The sequence below is a fragment of the Gekko japonicus genome, unplaced genomic scaffold (assembly GCF_001447785.1).
Source record: "Gekko japonicus isolate JY-2015 unplaced genomic scaffold, Gekko_japonicus_V1.1 scaffold9, whole genome shotgun sequence".
NCBI lineage: Eukaryota > Metazoa > Chordata > Lepidosauria > Squamata > Gekkonidae > Gekko > Gekko japonicus.
Window position 1 is genome coordinate 2380913 of NW_015168044.1, and position 24661 is coordinate 2405573.

The 24661-nt window shown below is 42.7% G+C and overlaps 1 protein-coding gene across 1 annotated transcript in view; it reads right to left on the reverse strand.

Moving 5' to 3' along the window:
- Nucleotides 1-10964, reverse strand: part of LETM2 (leucine zipper-EF-hand containing transmembrane protein 2) — a 28566-nt gene extending 17602 nt beyond the window's left edge. Inside the window, exon 1 of the mRNA XM_015414206.1 lies at nt 10926-10964. Coding sequence (XP_015269692.1) covers nt 10926-10956 — 31 coding nt within the window. The 5' untranslated portion in view covers nt 10957-10964. The remainder of the gene's footprint in view (nt 1-10925) is intronic.
- Nucleotides 10965-24661: the final 13697 nt, after the last annotated feature.

A 24661-nucleotide genomic window follows, 5' to 3' on the forward strand; every position in this document is an offset into this window, starting at 1 on the left:
AAAGTATGCTAATGAGAGATCACTCCCCCCCCCAAAGGACTGAAACTACTCTGAATGTATCAAAAACAAGCACCCTGCATTAAATTCTCTCCAGTTAACAGAACCATGAAGGCTGAATGAAGCTGCCTGACATTGACTTGAAAGCTGCTCTTATCAGATTGGAAGGGCTGCTGGGATTTAGAGAGTGCAGCAGGGAAGGGAGCCAGGCAAGCAGGCAGATTTCCCAGGTGGCTTTCTGGGGACAAATCTGAGAACACCCCTCCCACTTATGCTGTTGGCTGTTGCTGTGTGGATAGTCACTGCATGATTGTAGTGGGAATATAATGCTATACTAAATGCCAGGGAGAACTGCAGATGTTGTTCCACTTCTGCACAGACAGCAGAAAGAACAATGCAATAGTAGTGCTAAAAGATGCCAGTGCAGAAAGGACCCAAGTTGACAGGAGCTAAATCTCCTTCCTGTATCCCTGTGCCTTCTTATCCCGATTCCCAGGTAGTTTTTTTTTAAGGGCTGCCAGCTGCTCTGGAGAAAAATGCCCCGGTCCTTTAATAGAGGCTTAATGGGATGTTATCTACTAGATAATGTTGTTTAGCTTCCTGCCATGAAAAACTTCAGCTACCCATTTCCACACATTTGTTGTTGTTGTTCAGTTGCAGTCGAGTCCAACTCTTCACGACCCCATGGACCACATCACGCCAGGCCCTCCTGTCTTCTGTCGTGCACCGGAGTTTGCTTAATTTCATGTTCGTTGCATCGATAACACTGTCTTACCATCTCATCCTTTGCCGTCCCCTTCTTCTTTTACCTTCAGTCTTTCCCACACATTTAGTCTTTATTAAACAGACAGGACATTTTTTCAAGGCCATTTAGAAACCTTAGTTCAGATACTGAAAATAATCCCTGTGGGGAGAAAAGTATCAGAAGTGATGGGGTAAGAATGTAGAGTGGGGAAAGTTCATCTTCTTGATCTGTGTGCTGTGTTTTGTGTAAAACGTAGACATTATCCGTGCTTTACATGTGAATGGGGCAGACACTTAAATAAATAAATTAACACGGCTACACCAGTCTGGGTTATGTCCATTTTAACCCACAGTGCTGGTATGACAGCAGTAGTCCACATCTTTCTGGCCTCTTGCTGGATTTAGAAACCATCTCGTAGTTTTCCCCTCCTGTTGAATCCTCACAGGATGTTTCAGTTGCTCTTAAAATGACTGTGAACTCATTCTAAGCCTGATCTTTATACAACCTAAGCAGATTGGAAAGCTTTATTTTCCCTTTTTTTATAAGTTAGATCTTGAGTGATGTAAATCTCATCTGTAGCCTAACAACAATTGGCTACATTTGGTTCACACCTTGAATAAAACTGCCACTGGACTCAAACTTTGTTCTACTGCTTCAGACCAACATGGCTACCCACCTGAATTTAGCAATTGGCTACAGTTATGTTTGAACAGCAACATATCTGCTTTGGAAGTTAATGGATCCTCCTATTTAAAAATCAGATGTTCCACAATGCTTTCTACAGTGTGATATGGATTCATCATCAATTCAGCTATGCTTTGTTGTTAGTCACAGGAACCCAGCTGTGACGCAATGTGCCGTTGCAAAACACGAAACAACTTTAATTTTTGAAACAACAGCTCTAAGTTCATGGCATTTATTATAAGGGATATGAAAATCTTTTCCCCAAACTCTTGATTGCAATTTAGAGAGAATTTATCTTTCATTGGCAGAACAGGAAAAAAATGGCTGGTATGATGTCTTAAGGCAAGCGAGGCTTTAAGTATTTTACAACATCTTTGTCTGACCATACAAGGCTAGTGCCTAGCAATCTGAACTATTACAAGTAAGAAAAATGGAAAGAATCCTAGTACTGTACAGAGGTACATAAGCGATAATGTATTTGCTTGAACTGACCCTCACAGCTTTAAGGTAGGTTGGAAGGCACATTATACAATGACCTTGCCGAAGCTAAGCTGATCTGAGTCTGGTCAGTGACAGGATGAGAGATTTCCTTGGGACCCCATATAGTGTGCTACAAGTTCCTTCATGGAAGAAAAGTGGAATATATCTGTAATACATTTTTTTTAAATGGTCCTTTTAAGGTGCCTTGAGTTGGATAGCTCAGGCTAGCCTGATCCCTTCAGATCTTGGAAGTTAATCAGGGTCAGTCCTGGTTGCCTTTGGATGGGAGCCCACCAAGGAATACCAGGGTTGCTATGCAAACCATCTCTGAATGTCTCTTGCTGTGAAAATCCTACAGAGTCATCATAAGTTGGCTGCTAGTTGAAAGCAGGGAATAAAGGTAAAGGTGGATTATAGATACAAAAACTGCTTGCCATCTTTCACCTTTCTGTTTTCAGCAGCTGTCAACCCAATGGCTCTTGGAAGTTCTCAAAGCAGGCATGATCTGCCCGCACTACCTAGTATTCAGAGATATGCTGTGCCTCAGAACACAGTTTAATACTGTGGCCCCAGTCACACGGCAAAGTTGCCGCGGGAGAGGCACGGATGGTGGGCGGATTATCCCGGCGTGATCACACCCCAACATCTGGGAAGTGGTGCGCACCCGTGGTTTACCGCCAAAAATGCGTGTTTAAAAAGTAGTACCTTCAAAGTACTAGTACAAATACAAATACAATACCTTTATTGGCATAAAATATCAAATACACATGCAGCAGAGCCTCAAGATAGGCTGGAGGGGTATCACATTCCGAATTGCCTTAACATGAGCCTCTCCTCCTAGTTACCTCATAAAAAAAATTTGCTACAGGTTCCAGAATTTCTATATTATGCGAAGACAATAAAGAACTAATTTTATGCTCATCAGATTGGCCCAAAAGGGGGTGCAACACAGGTTCAATATAAACAACACGGATGTCATAGTGTAATTTACAGTGCAATAGCACATGTCCAATGGATTCAATTTCCCCCATCCCACAGGGGCACAATCTATCTTTATAGGGAATTTTCTTGAACCTTCCCGATAGAACAGCTGAGGGAAGGACGTCGAACCGTGCTAGCATGAAAGCCCTACGAAGATGAGGCTGAATCAGTTTTGCCAGGTATCCTGAGGAAATGTGGCTAAAAGAAAGTCCCATACTCATGGGAGAGCAATGTCTGTGCGCCAGTCTTCTCAGATCTTGCACCTCTATATCAAGGAGTCTTTGTTTGAGTAAGGCAAAAGCCTTCTGCTCAGACAAAAGTACCAAGTCATCAAAACTAAAGCCGATTATAGAAATTTTTTTCTCTATATTAATCAACCAAGTCGATAGATGGGATTCAGTTAACATGTGCACCACAAGACTGTTTGGGCCACATCTAAAATGAAGGCGCAGCCAAAATTTGAAGGTTATGGTCCATGCCATCGTAATTAACCGTCTTTGGGTTGTCTCCAGGCACATAGCTGCATATGGTACGCAAGCTGGTAGCCCCAAGATTTTCTTCAGGAACTTAGATTGAACACGTTCTACAGCTTCATTACAAGCCGAGACCCAAATTGGGATACCATAAAGCAGTTTGGCGGGTATTTTGTGGTTGAATACTTTAAGAGCAGTGGGAATATATTGATGTCCTTTGGTGTAAAAGAAACGGGCAATAGCAAGGGCGTTGTTAGTTGATGACTTAACTGCTTCTTTAATATGTGTAGCCCAGCTGTTAGTATAATTGAAATAGATGCCCAGGTATCTATGGCATTTGACTTGTTCGATTTTTTCCCCCTGTATAATCCACTTAATGGGCTTCCAACTTTTCTCAAACACAATGATTTTGGATTTATCGAAGTTCAGGGACAACTTGTTCTTATTGCAATAAGCAAGAGCTTGAGCAAGCATCCTTTTCATCCCCATTTCTGAGAGCGAGAGCAGGACAGCATCGTCCGCATACAAAAGTAACGGGACATGCCTCTCACCCAGTTTAGGGCAATGGCCATCAATACTCCTCATAAAGGGGTCTAAATCATTTAAGAAGAGGTTAAACAGGGTTGGCGCAAGAATGCAGCCCTGCTTAACTCCCACGTTAATGGGAATCTTAGCTGTTAAGTCCCCCTTCTTAGAATATCTAATCTGACAGGTGTTTCCAGAATGCAGATTTTTAATCAAGAACAGTAGTCGCTTGTCTATCCCCATGTCACTTAATTTCTCCCACAGAATATCCCTGGGCACCGAATCAAAGGCACCCGTGAGATCCAGGAAAGCCGCATATAATTTCATACCCTTCCCAGATTTGTATTTATTAATTAAGTGATTAAGGACAATGCAATGGTCTAAAGTTGACTTGCCCTGACAAAACCCAATCTGCTCTATCCCAAGGACTTGCTGCTCTAATATCCAAGACTTAAGCTTTGTGGCCAAATGTTTGGCGTAGAGCTTCCCAATGATGGACAAAAGACTTATTGGTCTGTAGTTACTTGGGAGCTGGCAATCTCCCTTTTTGAAGATCGGTACTATTATGGCATTTTTCCAGTCATCTGGTATTTGACCGGTCTTATCTATAGCAGTGAATAAATCTGCCAGAAAGGGAGACCACCACTGAGAGAAAACTTTTATGGCCTCAGGTGGTATAACATCAGGCCCAGGGGCTGTCCCCACTTTCATTGATGCAATTAAAGTTTCGACTTCCTCAGCCTGTACCGGGGGCCACTCCGCACACTCATCTAAACTGTTGCCAGGCACGTCTATTGTGTTTTCCCCAGTCTCATAAAAAATCTTTGCATAATATGCCTCCTCTTCGGAGTCGAGTTCTAATGGGGGGGGGAGTCTTCATACGATGGTTGCATAGTTTGCTCACTTTGTTGAGCTTCCTCGTTATTTTTCTTGGCTCCTTTCCCTCCTTTTTGCCTCCCCATCCTTATCAGCGAGTAGTTTTAGTCTTTATAGTCCTCAATTAGTTTTTATTTTGCGTTTTTTTGGAGCAAAGACGCGGAGGCTCTCTTGGTCTGTCTGCGCAGTCTCGCAGGCACCGGAAACTCCCTGTTAGTATAATTGAAATAGATGCCCAGGTATCTATGGCATTTGACTTGTTCGATTTTTTCCCCCTGTATAATCCACTTAATGGGCTTCCAACTTTTCTCGAACACAATGATTTTGGATTTATCGAAGTTCAGGGACAACTTGTTCTTATTGCAATAAGCAAGAGCTTGAGCAAGCATCCTTTTCATCCCCATTTCTGAGAGCGAGAGCAGGACAGCATCGTCCGCATACAAAAGTAACGGGACATGCCTCTCACCCAGTTTAGGGCAAAGTACTAGTAAACGTTTGCCACGGGCTGCCTCCAGACTCCCATGGTGTGATTGCGCCAGCGCGCGGCATTCCCCTCCGGTCCCTCGTTTACCCACCGCTGCTAAGGGAAGAACCCGTGGTGTGCTGCCAGGGCATCTGATCGCATAATCGCGGATCAAACTGCGCCGGGGCAATTAGCCACGCCTCCCCCCCCACGCAATATCCGGCTCGTGTGACCGGGGCCTGTGTGTGGTTGATAAGACATGTCTTTTGGAATGAGGTCTGCATTCCAATCTGGGTCCAAACTTAGGTACTGCATCCACATCGAGTTTTTTCTCTGCCTTTGCTTCCAAACTACAGCATTTGTGTGGGGGGTGGGAAGCACCCCACAATGACCTAATCATCCTCAGTGTACTCTTTGATCTTTTTGGGAAGAGCGCAGTCTAAGCACATTATCATGGTGCTTGGATGGGAAGGCATGCACAAGCCACCCTGAGCCCGCTTGCGGGGAGGGCGGGGTATAAATACAAAAATAAATTGCTGTCACCCCCCACAGGGAAATGGCATTTGCTGCCTTGAGTCCAAAAAGATGGGGGGATGGTTTGAAATGTTTTAAATACATAAATAAAATGGCTGGCGTGAGGCCCTGATGGAGAAAACTGTACAGAAAACTCCTCTGGGGAAGTTTCATTGCCAATGTGCATCTCTCTGCATTTACAGCAGCAATGAACAGTACCTGAAGAAGCCTCACCCTGCAGAACAGCCAACAAAACCTGCTTTCTGCCACCTCCCACTCCTGTGCTAAAAGGAGCTACTGGTTTTATGCTCAACTTGAGAGGCTAACACACACCAACAGTAACAAAGTAGAAGAAAGCAAAATAACAAGATAGGAGAAAGCACAGAGACCTGGATTATGGTGAAATAAGAGATAGTTTTATTGAGGGGGAAAACCTAATACACTAAATCATTCACAATAACACCAGGTGTATACCCATAGCTCCCGCTGCCTACACAAGCTCTTGCCTCCCCCCAGCAGCCATTTCTAACCCTAGGAAAGTTTATTCCTGGAATTTAAGGTCCTGTGTGGAGTAACAGCCACAGGATGAGAAGCTGTAGGGGGCAAAATTGTTCCTTTTGATTCCTCCCCCCCCCTCCCCACTGCAGCCTACCAGTGCAGTTCCAAGAGTTCTGTTACACTTGTGGGATCAAAAAACAGAACAGTTGTGTGTCTCCTTCTATGGTAGATCTCTACTTCAAACCCTGGACAGCTGCCAGTCAGAGTAGACAATGCTTGGTAGACCAATGGACTGACTTGGCATAAGGCAGCTTTGTGCGCTCAAGGCAGAGGTGTTCAAGGAGATCAGAAAAGAAGACTTTTCTAGGTCACCTCCAGTTTTGATGGCTTGTTGTATGTTTTTAAATATGCTTCTAAATACATCCTATTATAGTCCTAAACCAAGATAAGACAAATGCCTTATTTGCCTGTGAGTTGTACTGGAAAATAAGAGTTATGTTGAAATGCACACAGCCTGTGTTGGGCAGCTAGCGGAATCTTTCATCTCTTGTCTGATCATACGTCTCCTTTTCTTGCTGCTTTATCTTGCTTTATTAGCGGTTTATTCTGGAAACAGGCATTAGCATTCTCCCATCTCCCCACCCCCAATGCTGTTGTATTTTATTTTGGCTGCTGTCAATGCTCCATGTAAATACAATTTAGCTCCCCACCCCACCCCCCTCTACTCTTTGAGTAGATACAAGAGATTTGATGCACAAACGTTTTTCCTTCAGATGCTTTGCATTTGGACAACAGTGGAATGAATTGCAAATAACTCCCTGCACATCTTCCATCCAAAATGATATTAGAAACTATTGTATGTATTCTCAGGCTCTTGCCCAGATGCCAAATCCCAGCTGCTAAAATCAGAAATGCAGAGAAAGACACACATGCACATACACTGTAATCGATCCACCAGAATCTTGCTTGTTCCTTGTCTTTACGTAATGCATTTAGTAATTAAATGCAATTTTAAAGGCATCCTCCACATCCCAGTGCTCTGTGTATTTTCTTCTAGGGAATGTAAACAAATGTGGCAGAGCTTGGCCAACCTAAGCCCTTAGCTTCTTACCTTTTTACATCCTATGACAAGCATGCACTTCTAATATTAGCAGCAAAATAAAAATAAATCTAACTCAGGCATTCAGCTAGGTCTTTCTGTTTCAAAATGGCATATATTCAGTAATCCAGTATTAGTGGTGGCTGCTTTGCTCACCAATACCCCCCCCCCAGCATTTATTTACTATGTTTTTGTTTGTTCAATTTATTTATTACATTTATTTTTACAGGCTCAGGGCGGCTTACAACAGCATAAAAACAACAATAAATAATATACTGAAACCATAATGATCACAATATTTAATCAGAGGGGGTTACAATAAACTGAAACACAGGAATCAGAAACCAAATTATGAACTGGACAAAGAAATCAAGGTCTTTAAAGGCCGCTATTCCAGAGGTCATTTTGGGGGGGAACGCGGGGGAACGCAGTTCCCCCGGGTGAGGTGCAGGGGGGCGGGGCACATGACGAAGCCCCACCCCCTGCTTCTGGCCGCCCCGCTTCCAGCCCTCATTCAGCCAGGAGGAGGCAGGGTAAGTTGCTTCCTCCCCGCCTCTCCCCACCCCTGCCTGCCTGGGGCCAGGGAGGGCCTTGGCGGGGCTTCCTCGCACTCCCGCTGGCCTAGCGGGTCCACCGCCGGGCCCGATGTCGGGGTGTGGCATATGCTAATGAGTTATGCTAATGAGTTCCCCTAGCACTTTTTCTACGAAATGATCCCTGTGCTATTCCATCTCCATGTCTGCTCTTTTCCCATTTACTCTCAATCGTCTCTGTTTGAGAGGACCTCTCTTTCGTCCCTCCCAAAGTAGATGTACTACAAAAGCACTCCTAGCACCCTAGTCATAAAGGACAATGCCTCACTTTTACTCTGGTGATGGGGGAAGCTGTTGCAGAGCAGTTCTTCCCTGTGCTGCCGCATTCCCCTGCATATTATTTTATTTATAGCCCACTTTACTCACTGAGACTCAAGGTGGATTACAGAGTACAGAGAGAGCAAAAGTAATCATACAGTATATGCCGCTGGATGGATAATGCAATAGGACTAGAAGTACAAAATTAAATGACAATATGTACAGCCAACTCCCCAGGCTGGTGTACTGCAAGCAGCGCAGTATGTGAGATTACAAAGGTACAGACAATGCAGTGTCCATTCTCCGCTTCACATAAGTATCTCCCAACCTGTACTAATCTAGCACAGCAGTGAAATGAATATTCAAAACCATACAGCCGGCTGTGCTAGTTTTCTACATGTAGCTTTGGTTTTAAAATATGGGGGAGCATTCAAAAACAGGATGCCCCAATAAAAATGCTAGTTTCTTACCCAGCAGCAAAAAACAAGTAGTGAACCTAGAAACTTAGCAAGATTCTATAACAGATTCATCAGAATTGAGAATTTGTTCTACAGCTTACAAAAAACGTGGAGGCAACAAGATACTCAGTGTAGGAGAACTTTATCCCTAATAGAAGTTACCTCCTAAGCCGATCCATTAAGCCACAACTCTGCTCGCTGTACAAGAATGCCCTCCTGCTCTGCCCTGGATAGCCCAGGCAAGCCCAGTCTCGTCAGATCTTGGAACCTAAGCAGGGTTGACTCTGGCAAGTACTTGGATGAGAGACCTCCTTGAAATACCAGCAGTCAGGAGCAATGCTCCCTCTAAGCTGCGGAGTCCTGTGAGCAAAAATTCTACTTTGTGAGCTACTGGCAATAAAGTTGTGAGCGAGTGAATTGGCTACTGCATAGATTAGTTTGCTCTGGGGCCCTCCTTCCTGAGCGGAGACAAAAATCTGTGAGCTGGAGGCTAAAAAACTGTGAGCTAGCTCACACTAACTCAGCTTAGAGGGAACATTGGTCTGGAGGACAGGGGTAGGCTTTATTCAGCCACCTCTCTGAATATCCTCCAGGCCCCCAGTAGGGGTCAGTCACTAGAGAGCGCCATGACCTCCAGGTGCATGCGCACATACATGCACATATGAAAAAATACAACCCCCCCAAAAAAGGCCCTCCTTAATAACTCCAGTTTGTGAAACAATAGAAGTGTGGGGACCTTCCTAATAGCCTCAGGCAAACCATTCCATAATGGGAGGTGGCCGATTTTACCTCTTCTGCAAGGTCTCAGCACAACACAGCAGGAGAGGTGGTCTGGCAGGTACACAGATACTGCAAGTACTTCACTACAGAGAAGGCCTTCTTTCATAGCAGCCCACTGCCCCTCAAATGGTGGAGGCACAATGATCTCCAATAATGGCCTCAACAGCTGTGGCCACAGTAAATTCTTCCTCTCTACTATTCATGTTTCCCGTGTTGCATGCAGGAGGGACACTGCACTGACTGAATCATCCCACCTTCCAGTCCTTAACACTGCAACTCCTCCAATGCCAGGACAGGATGTCTGTTTCAGACCAAAATGCTCCCAACCTCCCTTCCCACTTCTCACCTGGGGGATGGGTGGGTGTGGGTAGAACTACAGTGAGAATGTTCCTGAACAATTCTTCCTTCTATGCTTTCTGAACCCCACTAATATATAAAGTAACCTTCAAACATTGTAACAGAAGTGCTTTATGCATTCTAATCTACTATAATAACATAGCATGATGCATTTCAGTTTATTGTTAATTAAATGCAATCCACCACCTTTTGAAGACAGTGTGCATCTAAGCCAATAAAACTGTGTTTAATTGCATGTGCAAACCTATTTAATCCTTTTCAGTCTTTTTGCTGAAAAGCAGGTTGAATTTATTTCAGGTATGCCTCTGCTAATAGCCTTCTTCACCTGTGCTAGTCCCTATCTACAGGTAAAACTCAAAAATCACACCCACAACCTTGTGCAATAAATATAATTTTTTGCAGCTGCAGATGTTTCTACAGAACCCATCAGTCTAGCTAAGATTAATAATCCCTTAGCACCCTCACACAGATTATATAGAATAAAAAGACAAATATCCTCTGGAACATGAAAATACAATTAACCCAAATTCTACATAAGGAAAATTTTAGTTGAGGTGATTTTTGGATTATCTGGCAAGGGTTTTGTTTAGCTCTGTAGGCTAGTGCTAAACAATTCTATCACTTGATCTCTCAAACACCTTACAATAAAACAGCATCCATAGTGTTGTAACCTGCTTTGTATGTTTTGGATCTCAGTTGTTGCATATAATTTCCTATGTTAAAAGAACTCTGAAACCACAGGGTTCATTTGTACTGTTAACTATCCAAAGATTGTTAAGAGATGTGATGCATGCTTTAAAATAAGTCCTTAACTATTGGAAAATATACAATGGTATTTACTGAATACTTGATGTACAGCAAGATTTGGTGGTATGGGATGGTCTATACAGTGAAATGAATTTGTTATTTTATTTTATTTTTCGGGATTTGGATCCCATGCATGTTTATGCAGACATTATGCCTTGCGCGTTTAATGCGCTTACTCAGTGCATAGCATTGCAGCCATATAGTTGCTGCATTCTCAAAGCTATTAATAATTCTGCTATTCTCTGGTTTGAGATCTGCAACCTTTACAAACAAGCAAGCAAGCCAGACATCGGTTTGTGCGTCGCAATATATTTTTAAAAAATCGTACTCGGTCTTACAGTTATCTTGCGGATCACGTCTTCCTTCCATCCCAGTCTTGGTCTGAAACAAAGTAAATGTAAATGCCTAGTATATTCTTATCAACGCTCCTGTATTACAACACGCATTTTATTTGGACAAGGCACTGCCTTAAAGACTCGGCCACCATTAGATGCAGGACCTATGATCCGTCCGATTATAAAATCATAATTAAAGGGGGGCGGGTCATACCTCATCTACAGTCTGGCAAATAAAATCCCTTCCCTAGTATGTACCCCCATCCATTTCCCGGTTCCCAAAAGCAAGGAGGCAAACGCCTCTTCGAAGGCCAAGAACCGGCGGGAAACTACAACTCCCAGCAGGTCCCGTGGCAAGGCGTAACCAAGTTAGCCAATGAAATGGCCGCTTTTTCCGGGGCTGACTGCCGCGGCCCGTGTGTGGAGCTTTGTGTGCGTGAGGAGAAAGAGGCGGAGGGAGCGGGAACGAGCAGGGCCGAGACCGGGAACTAGCGAGAGCGAGCGGAGCGCCAGCGCCCCCTCTCTGCCGCCCCCTCCCCACCCCACCGCGTTCTCGTTGGCTTCCCGCGCGGCCTTGCGGCTCCTTGGCCGCCCGGGACGGCGGCCGTGGTAGAAGCGGCGCTAGGAGGAGGCCGAGGCGGAGGTGGCGGCAGCAGCAGCAGCAGGGACGCCGCAGAAATTGAGGCCGGGGATCGAGAGCGGCCTACTGCGGGGCCTGGCCCGCCCCCTCGCCGCCGAGCCCGGGCCGGCCTGGCTTGGCTCTTTCCCGCGCGGCTTCGGCGGGGCTCCAGAGGGGGCGGGCTGCTGAAGGGGTGCTGGAAGAGTTGGGAGGGCTTTGGAGCCCGTGGGGACAGGGGTGAGATGGGGCTAGGGCAGTGATAGCAGCAGCCTGCAAAAGTTACTAGTCCGTAGTTTTAAATTATTTTTCGTACAACAGAACTGTTTTAAGTATCTACGTTACTGTTATTAAATATAGTAGTCCACACTTTTAAAAACAAAAAACCCTAACCCACACATTCTTTTAGATTTTGGGAACTTCAAAGATTTCAAAAGTTTTTCCTACCTGGTCACTTACAAGCAGTTTTGTGATGCACAAGTTTGCAATAAACTTTTTTTAAAAGCCCATGGCACCTAACCTCTGGTGAGTCAGAGAGCTCACTTTGTCTGATACACAAAATGTACAGTTGTTGGGTGGATGCATTTTACTGAAAGCTGTAACTAACAGAAACAACTGTGGGGGTGCTCTTTTGACTGGATCTTGTTTTAAGCTGGTTTCTGTTTGTAACATCTCCCCCCCCCTTTCTGTTTTGCAGATTTTAGTATAAATGTATCTACTTAACAGATGTACATTTCATGTGTCTGAGGAAGTGAGCTCTGACTCACATTTTTATCTCTCTACAACCAGAGCCAACAGGAGGCTGGAAATTGACCTCTCTCATTAAGTTTAACGGCCATCTCAAGTCTCCTGTGCCTGGAGATAGACGCTTAAAGCCTTTACAGCAGGCCTCTTTGCCACAACGGCTCTTCTCCCCTAACTTTTTTCCCCCTTTGATTTTGGTTGTAAATGTTCATGTAAAATTTTCATTTCAAGTGCATCTAAAGAAGTGAGGTCTGACTCACAAAAGGTTATGCTGAAATAAGCTTGGCTAGCCTGCTTGATTTCTCCTTCACAAAAGCTTATTCTGAAATACATTTTTTCCCCGTCTCCAAGATGCCCCTGGACTCAATTTTTTGTCGCTACAGGCAACAAAAGCCGTGAAGGCAAAGTTACTCATCTGAAATTACCTATATTTATTTAGAATTTTTGTGCAGTCTTTCCAGAGAACCTGCTCAATGTAGCTTGCAAAGTAAAACGTAACAAAAACATAAATGCTAACAATTAATAAACAATAAGAAACCCAGCCAGAGCATAAAAGCAGCATAAAACATTGAGCAGCTTAAACCAAAATCTCATAAAACAGTTCTAATTGAAGGCTTGCAATAATTAGCATTTATGCACTACTTTAGAGCATTCAGGGTAGCTTTATGAATCAATATTTATTTTAGTAATACCAAGTAAGTAGCTGTCAGTAATCCACGGTGTTGTAGTGGCTAGTGTATTGAGAGACCTGGCTTTCTGGGTTGTGGTGTGACTTTGGAACGGTTGCTGTCTCTCCCCTTGTGTCCTTTGTGAAGATTAAATGGGAAGAAATTAACACGCTGTCCTCTTTTTGGAGAAAAGGCAAGAACAGAAATATAGTCATCCAATAAGATCAATATTATCTCTGTGTTGCAAATAAAATGTGAGAGGAAGTGGCTTGCCTCAGGCCAGCCACGGAGTTCATCCCAGATTTGAACTGGGATCTTAATCACTAGTACCAGTGGATTGGAAATAGGGGGGTTGTGTGTTTATTTATTTTTTATAAGAGGATTTGGGTTGTGGGTTTGGCATCAGAGCAGCGTAATACTTATGTGTGTTTCTTGCTAATATGTCGCAGCACCAAAATCATCTAATAAATATAGCAAAATAAAATGCTTGTTAAATCATCTGACACCATGATAAAATAAATTATATCACTCCACACTGGCTTAATCCCCACCAATATATGATAGGCAGTATTGTGGGGGACAGAATGAAACCGAGACTGGCAGTGCAGTCCTAAGCAGAGTTACACTGTGCTAAATCCATTGAAGTTGGTGGCCTTAGAATGGTGTAATTCTTTTTAGGACTTCTCTGTCGGAAACCCAGATGGAGGAGGTTTGTGCTTTAAAACAACCATTGAAGGCAGAAGATATGGGACAAATACCTGAGAGGAGAATGAGCTAACAGTAGAACTGTGTGAATGAAGTATAAGAATTTTGGCTATTTGGCATGTTCTAAGAAACTGGAACAGCAAGCATGGATGTGGGATGGTGCTGGGAAAGTAGGCCTTAAGTGGAACATTGGGGATTTGTTTGGGTGTGTGTTTGTTGAGGATGTGGACAGAAACGGGAGGAAATTTGGAAACAGTAGGATTTGTGAACTGGAGGGCTTACCCTAGTGATAAAGATGGAAAAGACAGCTGAGGGTTTAAGATGGTTGTGGTCGAATAGCCTGTATGGATGTGTGTATTAGTCATTGTTAAGAGGGCAGCTGGTGATGAGTTGTACAAGGTGATAGAAACAGAAGAGGTTAGTGGGCATTAGGTAGCTTCAAGTATTTTGATCTTCAGCATGAATGACTGTGGGATGTGAGGGAGGTTATACTACAAAGTGGCACATAATGTGGTGTTCAGCTCAGTGTGTATATCCATAGATAGAGTTCACGGAGGAGTCTGGGGATATGGCCTTAAAGGCGAGTTATGTGAACGAAGTGTGAGAATTTGGGCTATGGATGTTGTTCAATGTGTTAAAGGCTGCTTTTTGCATGACATCTAGAGTGGAGAGTCATGGGGTATTGCTGGCCTGGGAGTTGAGGAAGTCTTATCAGGGACTGCCAATTGAAACAGTCTTTTGTGTGTGTTCTTATGCCATGTATATATATGTAAACTTGCACAAATGTCTTATTACAGTGCAAAACTAGGATCTGAACATTTGTCCTGTTGTTGCTTATAGGGAGAGGTGCTCTCTGGTTTTTTTTCAAAGGAAGAATGAGGGATAATTGAGGAAAGACCAGAGAATAGTTTAATGTGATGGAGGAGGAAGAGGAGGGCCATTCCGATTTAAAGGGGTAGAGGCAGCCATGTTTGCTGCCAGATACTGCAGTGTAAATCTCTTTCCCACCCCTTATCTTCCCTCCCCCCCCCCCCCCCATTTTTTTCCCCCCCCCCCACCCCAATCTTCACTGCCCTGGGTTAACAAATGATGTTTCAGTTCTTTCTCATAGCTTCCTATTCTCTTTCCTACCCTCATACCATTCTGAAATTTATCATTAGCAAGCTAGGGAAAGCGACATTCTCCCTCCCTCCCCCTTTCCTTTCCGCAGCCAGGACTGCGGTGCAGAAATTAACCCTTTTCAATACAAGGCTGCAACGGGATTATACAGAAATATTTTGCTCTCCATTTTCATGAAGAATTAAACGGGAATAGGCAGAGGGCTGTCTCTGTTGTAAATGGCAGAAGGAACTGCAATGTCTTCTGCGGTTTCTTTAAGTAAACAAGGAAATTACATTGCCAGTGCTGCTGACAAAAGGCACAGTCGTTTGTAAACAGCTAGATGAAACTTATTTACTGATTATATTTTAAATTTAATACACGGAGAGATTTTCCCCCTTTATATTTTTCTCAAACTGTTTTTCTTGATTGTATTTTTCTGCAAATAGCTAGGTCTCCCATGTTTTAACCAACACTGAACTGTGCAAATGCTGTTAGAATTTCACGTACAGCAGACAACAGAGATGTGAGACAAATTGCTGTTCAGGTATCTGATAAGTGGGAAGCAGGTATATTTGTATGATGCTTTGATGATATTTTTCAGTTTGATAGAATTTTTTTTGTCTGCAGTGGAGACAGGCTCCATATTCTGAATGTATGTTTAACATTTTCTGTTTGTTAATTCTGTTTTTACTGTGTTGATGTGAGAGAAGCATAAATGTGAATGTCTTGTAAATCAGCCAAACCTTGATGTGGGTTTCTGGATTCTGCATGTTGATAAATATACCATTTTGTCTTAAAAACAAAGTAGCATAGTTTGTTATTTTTTCATTTTTATGTACCTGTTTATAGACTCCTAGGTGGTTCTGTTGCTCTCTGTCATTTTTTAAAAAAACTAACAATCTTGGCTAATGCAAAATATAATTTATTATTATTATTATTGACTACAGTGGTATAGTTGCATGTAGGAATGGTTCATTAATATTTTGCAACTCCATTGTGTTTATATTGGACAAGGCGATGACTGTAATGGCTCTGCTGTTTTTTCTGGTTACAATTTTTCTTTAAATGGGTCATAGTAAAAGATGATCAATGGATGACACAAGGTGTTGAACTGCTTAAAGTGGTAATGTTTGGCTCCAGTGAAGAGGACAGATACCTGATGAAAATAAAACAGTGATGGGGAAAGTGGGAAGATTGCAGCAAAACGCTTTCTAGGAATGATGATTTTTCACTTTAAAAGGTTTTACTTTTTAAGCACTACGTGTATGTAAAGTTCGGAATTGGTATGGCATTTCTATGAAGGCTAATGTCATGGATTGTTTTCACGCTAACAAAAAGTGTAGTCTAAATTACCTTTTTACTTAAATGAGCAAAACTGATCACAGCGTTGTAAGATGTGTTGGAATGGGAATCATCAGCTAAATGAGACAGTACCTTTATTGGACCAACTAGGCTTTAAAACAGTGAAACTGAGCTCACATAGTTGATCCAGTAAAAACATAATTCCCTGTGTTTCTCATTAAATGAAAATGGAGATGTTTTCTTTTTTCTTTTCATTTTTCAGAGATGGAGGAAAATTGATTCTTGGAAAGGTTTGTAAAATAAAAGACAGTTTATGTGCATATGAAAATGATAGTAGGAATGAAACCATGATTCACTGCATAGTTGCATGCATGCAAGCATGTTGATGATGAGAGGCTAACACCTTAGTGCAGGCACACCTTTCTGTAAGAGAGTGTCTTTGATTTCAGAGGAATTCATATACCTATCGAGTATGTGTACTGTTAAATCCAAGCTCATAAGGTTCAGTCCTCTGGCTTGTTTTTATGGTTATTGCTCTTCTGTAAGAGTATCTTCATTACAACATGCAAAAATGAAACATTGTAAACATACAGTCATTAAAGTGGCGCTGTTAAAATAGAATACCAAAATTGGCTAAAAACGCAGTAGCATAATTGGAATTCAATAAATAAATTAGTCTGTACCCAGGGGAAACGTTTGATATAAAATGATGTCACTTTTTTGGCAGATATGTTGGAAGGCTGCCAGATAGATCTCCCTGGGGAATAAGTTCATAGGCCCAGATAGAAAAAGCATTGTGCTGGATTTGATGCCCTTCAGAAAATGTAGGTTCAGACTTAATGCCAAGCTGTGGTTTGGCACTCTGTGGACCATCTTTGTGCTCATGCACTCAGTTCTTGTGTGCTGCAGTTCAGTTAATTCTTCAATGCAACCTATATCAAACCAGTAAATTATGGTTTGAGTGTGAGACAGGATAGCAAACTTGTTTCAAACCGTGGTTTACAGATGAGGTTTGAAGAGCAATGGTGAATCATAACTGGCTAGTGTGGGTATGATAGCAAACCAGCTTGTGCTGAAGTGGAAGTGATTAATGGAATGGCAGGGAGGAGAGAACTGGTGAGTAAAGGCCAATTTGCATAGCACCAAACCGTGGTTTGTGGTTAGGTCTGAATCAGATCATCTTCAAATTGCATCAGTTTATCTCGAGAGATGAGTAAAAGTGACATGGATAGTGGTGTTCTTTAAGAGGCAACAAAGTTCAGGGCATCAAAGGTAAAAACAAGCAATGGAAGCAAATCGGAAGGCAGGAGAGATGGGCTAGACTGGAATACTTGTGTGTCCTGCATCTCACTCTCTGCACTAGCTGAAGCCTCCAATCCATCTTCAGTGTTTCTAGGTATGACTTTAGGGTTCTTGATAGAACCATTTCTAAATTATTAGGATCTTGCAGTATGCTGAAGGCTGATGTCTTATTTTCCCCACAGTTTGCTTCATATAACCAGCATGTTTAGTTTGCCATTACTTTTTTTGAAAGCTGACCAGTTTTATTTCTACTTTGAAAACAATGCACATAATCCAGTCCAAGTTACATACTTGTAAACCTCATTGATTTCAATAGGAGATCTAAATACCAAAGGGGAACTTGAAAGCGGCTGACTTGGACAGGCGCATGCTCAGTGATTTACAAAGTTAAAGCTATTAGAAATTAAATGTGTGTTTATTCTTGAGATAAAATTCATCACAATTATTTGGTAGTGAGGCTTCTCCAGCAAAAGTGAACTTGAATAGCTACTACTTCTTTTGCTGCAAGCAACAGAAAATTTACCATGTAGTAGCATCCCAAAGTGTGGTGGATATCTTGTGGAATAAATTATTATGTAAGTCTTGTGGAATATCTTGTGGCATAAATCTTGTGGCATAAATTATTATGTAAGTAAAACGTTTTAGTAATAAATTACTGCAGTTGTGTAACTGTTTGGAAAATACAGAATTTTAATTATGGATGAAGGGGGTTTAAAGCAACTTTCTGCGTTTTGAAGCCATTAGAATAGTTTGGAGAACAAATTACCCACATTTTGGTTGTGTTATACCTTCAGCAAAACATTGAATTTACGACCACTGTCAAAAGTAAAATGCTGGGCTTGATGGAACGTATTTATTTTAAAGTATAAGACTTTCTGCATGAGAAGTTATTAAAATATTGTGTTTGAACATTTGCTAGCTTTGCATTTTTGGAACCTGGTTCTTGAGCATTCCAGCAAATTTTATTCAAACTGTGTTGAGGGTCACACGTTGCTGAGCTGTTTATTGCTATATGTTGCAAATTATATCAGGCTTCTACTGCAAACCCATAATAAATCTGAGGTTAGAGCAGTCTGCAAAGATCATCAAAGTCGTAATATGCTTGAAGTAGGAGTTTACAAATTCAGGTTTACAAATGCAGGCTTTACCTGCTGTTCACCGCTGTTTCTAAGTTTCTACCACAGGAGGACTGTGTGTGGTTAAAAATACAGCAACAGTGCAGGGATGCAGAGTGTGCCTCTTCAAAATGGCAGTAGGTTGTATCTTGTGCTGTGCTGTCAGTGTCATGGATTGGGGAGGAGTGCTTGCCACAGATGTCTATATGCTGTCTGCTGAAAAATGCTGAACCTGCATGATGCACAAAAGGGAGCTGCTTTCTTTCTCATTGCTTCACAGGGGCAAAGGAAATTGTGTTTAGCTAGGTACTTAAAGCTGCTTGACTACCAAGCCTGGGGAATGTTTGTGGGCTCTTGGTATTATGGGCTATGTTCCGAGGCAGTTCCTCATTTGTTTATTTGTTTTGGAAAAATTAATTAGTAAATATTAAGGATAGTCAACAGCTTGATCAATGATTTTTATAACAGCTTCATTCTGTACAAATCAGATTACTTCCTCAGAATACTACATGCATAGTACACATAGAAGAGAAAAAGAGGCCCCCTTTTTGCCTGACACACACTTCCTTTCCTTCAACAAAAAGAAACATCTGCGAGATTAAGCTGTGAAGAAGGAAATTTTGGTTCAAGACTTGTGACCTCACTAAGCCGCCGTAAGCAAATCACGATATTTAGTCACCCTCCCCTGTCAGAAGTCAGAGGATAACATACTAAACCTACTGTACAGGGTTGTGGTTAGTATTAATTGTATCTGTATAGCCTTGTCCCCTTTTCCATGTAGCGCTTGTGTCTTGTAGTCACGTTAGAGTAGGATGGGATCTTGAAAGTCAGTAATTGCACACTGGGATCTAGCTTTAGTAAATAGATAAGAAAAACAAAATGGCTGGCCCTTCCATCTCCCCCCCCCCCTTTTTGTTATTTATTTTGTCTTTTGGGTGCTTTTATTTGAAAAGGTATTAAAAGAAAGAAATTTCCAAAGTTAGGTGACCACCAGTGGCTTTAATATCTCAGTCACATCTTGCACCTGTGTGTTGGCTGATCATTTGTTTGGCAGCTATTAAACTGTGGTTTTATGTCTTCCATTTCATAATAAGCAAACTTAACTTCATACCCAGAAACAGTGACTGGCATCTTTTCAAATTTCTGTAATAGTGCTATTGTGCGTGCACATGAAAGCTTATACCTAGAATAAAACTTCGTTGGTCTTAAAGGTACCACTGGACTCAAACTTTGTTCTAGTGCTATTATTAGTAATGCATGAAATGTAAACTCATCCCTATTGATTTGGCCAGTTTATGAATTGATCTCACTTGGAGACTGTAAGGTTCAAGGGAAATTCGCATACGAGAGGGGAGGACCTGGAGTGGGGCATGTGATTTAGTGGCTTGGGTGCTTAACCATGGTTAAGGGATTGTGAGTGTTATATCTGTATTAGCTTTTGAAATGTGATGTGAAGATGTTGACAGAATGATACCAAGTGTTTATGCAAAGCTGGTTTGGGGCAGATGTTATGGAAACCAAAGGAAATCCTGTGGAAAGAGCAAGCTTGCTCAATGTTTCCCGTAAGTCTGCTCTTTTGCTGATGCTACTTTCTTCACTTCCTTGTCTGTTTCATGTACTGCTTTGGTGCAGGAGTATTCATCTAGTGGTGTTGTTCTTTAATTGTGGGTGGGGAAGAAGGCCAGTCATTGCAGCAGCAGCAGCAGCCTGCCATTTTGTGAGCCATTTGGTTATCATCTTTTAAAACTTTCTGAAGTCTTTGTGTTCTCCCTCTCGTGTGCTGGAGTATGCACCTCACCAGGTTGAAAGTGTGGGATCTAGGGCTCAAATAACAGTGTGGCTCTCTTCCCATGAAGCAGGACTACCTTTCCTATCTCAGTGGGAGATAGTGTTCTAAGTATTAAAAAAGTATCAAGGGAGAATATTATACAAGGTAAAAATGTAGATGGGATTGTATAGTATATCATTGGCTTATAGATATATATAGAGAAAGAGAGAGAATGTGTATAGGTGGGCATACCATAGTGTGCAGAGGCAAAACAGGAAGGGATTGCAATGAAAGGAGTGTCATGTAGAGTGGGCAATACAGTGTATTTATGTCTTGACAGTATAGGAAGAGGTTTGTGAACTAGTAGACAGGCACCCTCTAAGCAGTACCTTATTTGAAGGCCTAATGCCTACCTGTAGCACAGGTATATTAATTTAAAGTTGGTTGTAGCATCCCTCATTTCCATAGCCATGCTACAACAGAATGGAATCCAGCAACAATACCCCTTTCCCAGGATATCTGCTAAAACAAGGGTCAACAATCTTGAGCCTATGGTCACTTTCAGAAATTTTGAGACTGGTATGTGGATGCTGTCACAAAATGGCTGTGTGGTGTTCTGAAGCCAATCTCAAAATATTGGAAGGTTGCAAGCCAAGTATCCTACTGTGATGAAGGCAGCTTTGCTGAATGGGTGCTCCCTGCAGAAACAAAGGTGCGGTGCCTCCAGCAGTATGGAGGAAAGCCACAAACTGTCTCTTTCTTTGGGGAAGGGGAGTAAGTAAGTAAGTAAGTTTATTAAGAACAGTCATAAGACCAGCAAAATAGACCAAAATAGTACAGCACAGAATCTACAACATAGGATCCTTATGGCCTTAATTACTAAAATACCAAACCGGTCAATTCCATCATAACTGGCTCGAGTTACAATACATTCTGCGCTTTTTGATTACCAAGTAACAATATTTAGCAACATTGCGTGTGACAGAATCATAAGTATCGGCCAATAAAAACTTCATCAAACAATCCTCATCATATGTAAGATAATGAGCCAGGGGGTTAAAACGTGAGAGAAGGGGTGTCAGCAACTGCTGTCTCTCTTCATCATACAAGGGGCAATGAAGTATTATATGGGAGGCAGACTCCACCTGTTCTAACAAACAGGAGCAAATTCTCTGATGCATGGGGGTCCGGGTATATCTACCATAAAGTACTGCTGAGGGTAAAACATCGAGCCGTGCTCTAGTAAATGCCCATCTATAGTTAGAGTTTTTTATGAGCCCAAGGTAAGATGCAGCATTTAAACCTGGTCCCATCTTTAATCTCTTATAATAGGAAGGCAGGGCTGCATAGTCGTTTTGTGCTTCAATATCCTTAAATCTTTGGTGTATTAGGTTCTTTGCATACTGCAGACCTCCTAACAAATTTTCAGGATCTAATTTGGGGAAGGGATATTTTGTAGAATCAGTAAATGGGCACTGGGAAAACCATTGGTGGGTACCATAGCGCCCAAGGGTACCATGCTGGGGATCATTGTGCTGACATGTACGAAACCACATTTAAACTCCTTGTTTGCAATCCATTCATTAGCTGACACAGGACTGTAGCCGAAATAGGATCTGCCATCACCTCTGTTACTGTCTTAACTTCCTCTCGATCCCTTCTAGAGGTTGGTGTGCAAGAAAGAAAGGGAAAATTTTGCTTCAGAATGCTTTCCTGGAGGGGTGCATGTGGCATTCTTATTGTTTCTTATCTTATATTCCAGTAGTATAAGGCCAGCTTCATTTGGGGGGGGGGGCAGTAAACAATTATTTGACAGATTGTTCAATCTGGTTTTGAATTGATTAGGTACATAGAACAAAAGCTACAGGGAAAAGGGTAATGTATAGTTCAAAGAAAATAAACAGGTGTTTCTAGCTAAGCACTATGCTTTGCCATTACCTAAAACTTGCTAAGCCTCATCTATGAAGGTGTGTCATATTTATTTATTTAGATATTTTTACTCAGCTTTCCTCCTCAGTTGGAACCCAAAGCAGCATACAAAATGCGTTGAAATAAGTGAAGTATACAGTAAACTACATCCTGGGCTGGCCTTGGATCCACTAGACAAGCTTATTCAGGTTCACTGGCGACAAGCCATGGTCAAAGAGCCCACGAGCCCTTTACCCCTTGCCAAAAGGTTCATGCCTCTGGCCACACTTAGGCTTAAATACCTGCAAACAGGAAAGGGAAGCAGAATTTCAATTTGGATCTTTTGCAGCTGTCAGAGATGTTCCCAGTGTTCCGTGACACTGCTGTGTTGAAGAGGTTATACTGGCACTTGCCCATATGCAGATTTCCATCACTTTCCTAACACTTTTTAAAGGAGTTCTAGGGATGTGGAAAGGGAGAAAAGGGCTTAAGGGGGATGGATGCAACTTTTCCCATCTCAGAATCAAAGCTGGTAACGTTTTCTTCAGGGTCAGTTGAGTGTTGCACTTGGCAGTCTGGTATGATGGGTAAAACTGCAGCCTCATTTGGAAAAGATATGTAAAGCTACTGGACCTGACTTGGGCTGTCAGTTATCAGTGGGTGATCTGGTCAATAGAGGATGAATCCATTAAGGGTCCTTGGGCAACATGGAAGAACTGAGAATCTCCTGGCCTTTATGCGAGAGACAAATTGGGCCTCTTAATCGAAAGCAAAATAGCAAGGAAATGGTCTCTTTTTCATTACATTTCATACTTGACTGAAATAAGGATTGGCTGATCTGTCTGAATGGACCTTTATAGAATCATAGAGTTGGAAGGGACCTCCAGGGTCATCTAGTCCAGCCCCTTGCACAGTGCAGGAAATTCACAACTACATTCCCCCCACACCCCCAGTGACCTCTGCTCCATGCCCAGAAGATTGCAAAAAAAATCCTCCAGGATCCCTGGTTAAAATGGCCGGGGGGGGGGAATTGCTTCCTAACCCCAAAGTGGTGATCGGCATTTCCCTGGGCATGTAAGAAGGTCAGACCTTCGGGGGCAACAGAAAACAACTCCGCACCATCCTCTATATGACAGCCCTTCAAGTACTTGAAGATGGTTATCATATCACCTCTCAGCCGTCACCTCTCCAGGCTAAACATACAGAGCTCCTTCAACCTTTCCTCATAGGACTTGGTCACCATTTTCATTGCCTTCCTCTGGACATGTTCCAGCTTGTCTATATCCTTCTTAAATTGTGGTGCCCAAAACTGAACACAGTACTCTAGGTGAAGTCTAACCAGAGCAGAGTAAAGCGATGCTATCACTTTGCATGATCTGGACACTGTACTTCTGTTGAGACAGCCCAAAATTGCATTTGCCTTTTTATCTATGGCATCACACTGCTAACTCATGTTCAGTGTATGGTCAGCTAAGACCCCTAGGTCAGGGGTGTCAAACATGCAGCCCGGGGGCTGGATTGGGCCAACAGAGGGTCCCAATCCGGTCCACAAGGCCCTGGCTGTTTCTTACTTCCTTTTTCAGTTCTCTTGCTGCTGCCATGTCACAGCTTGCTTTACCAGTCTCTCTGAATCACACAGGAGAGAGAGATGGCAAGCCTCTCCTGTGTGATTCAGAGAGTCTGGTAAAGAACGGGCTGAGGCTACTTCCCCTCCTCCTCCCACTGTCATGCCTGCCCCTGCTGATGTCATGCCTGCCTTTGCTGATGCCCCTGAACAGGCTCCTGAGGACCCTGAACAGGCTCCTGAGGACAGTACTGCAGCAGAAAGGCAAAGACTGGATCCTGTAGCTGAAAGCTATCTAAGTGGTGAGGAGGATAGAGCCTCCCAGGGAACACCTGCAAGGGATCAGTCTCTGCTGCAGCCCAGTAATTCATCATCAGACTCGCCTCCACCTGTAACCAGGCTCAGGAATGTAAGAAGACAACAGCTGAGAGAGCGAAGGCAGAATGCACGCATGCGTGCCAGAAGATCTCTTAGCCCTGATTACTTTATTTTATTATATTTATTTATTCAGGTATTTCTACCCCGCCCTACCCCGCAAGCGGGCTCAGGGCGGCTTACAAGGGGCATAGGCCCATACATAAAATTCAATAAAATCCGATAAAATCACAGAATACAATCAATACATACTGTTAATAGTAATACTAATAAAGTGCTTTAAGTTTTTAAGTTCCAAGATGGTCTACAGTTGTCTCTTACAGGAAGTAACCCCTGCCAGCGCTAGTTATACTAATATAATACCGGCAGTCTTAATCCAAGCTAATCGGCTGATCTTGCCGCCACATAGTCCGTCTTGCCACCGGGCCATCAAGGGCGATCCAACTTTGATGGTATTTCCACCGTTGGTAGTGGTGGAAGGGGGGGGCAGGTGCGGCGGCCCCTACATAAAGGCCTGGCGGAAGAGCTCCGTCTTGCAGGCCCTGCGGAATTGCATAAGATCCCGCAGGGC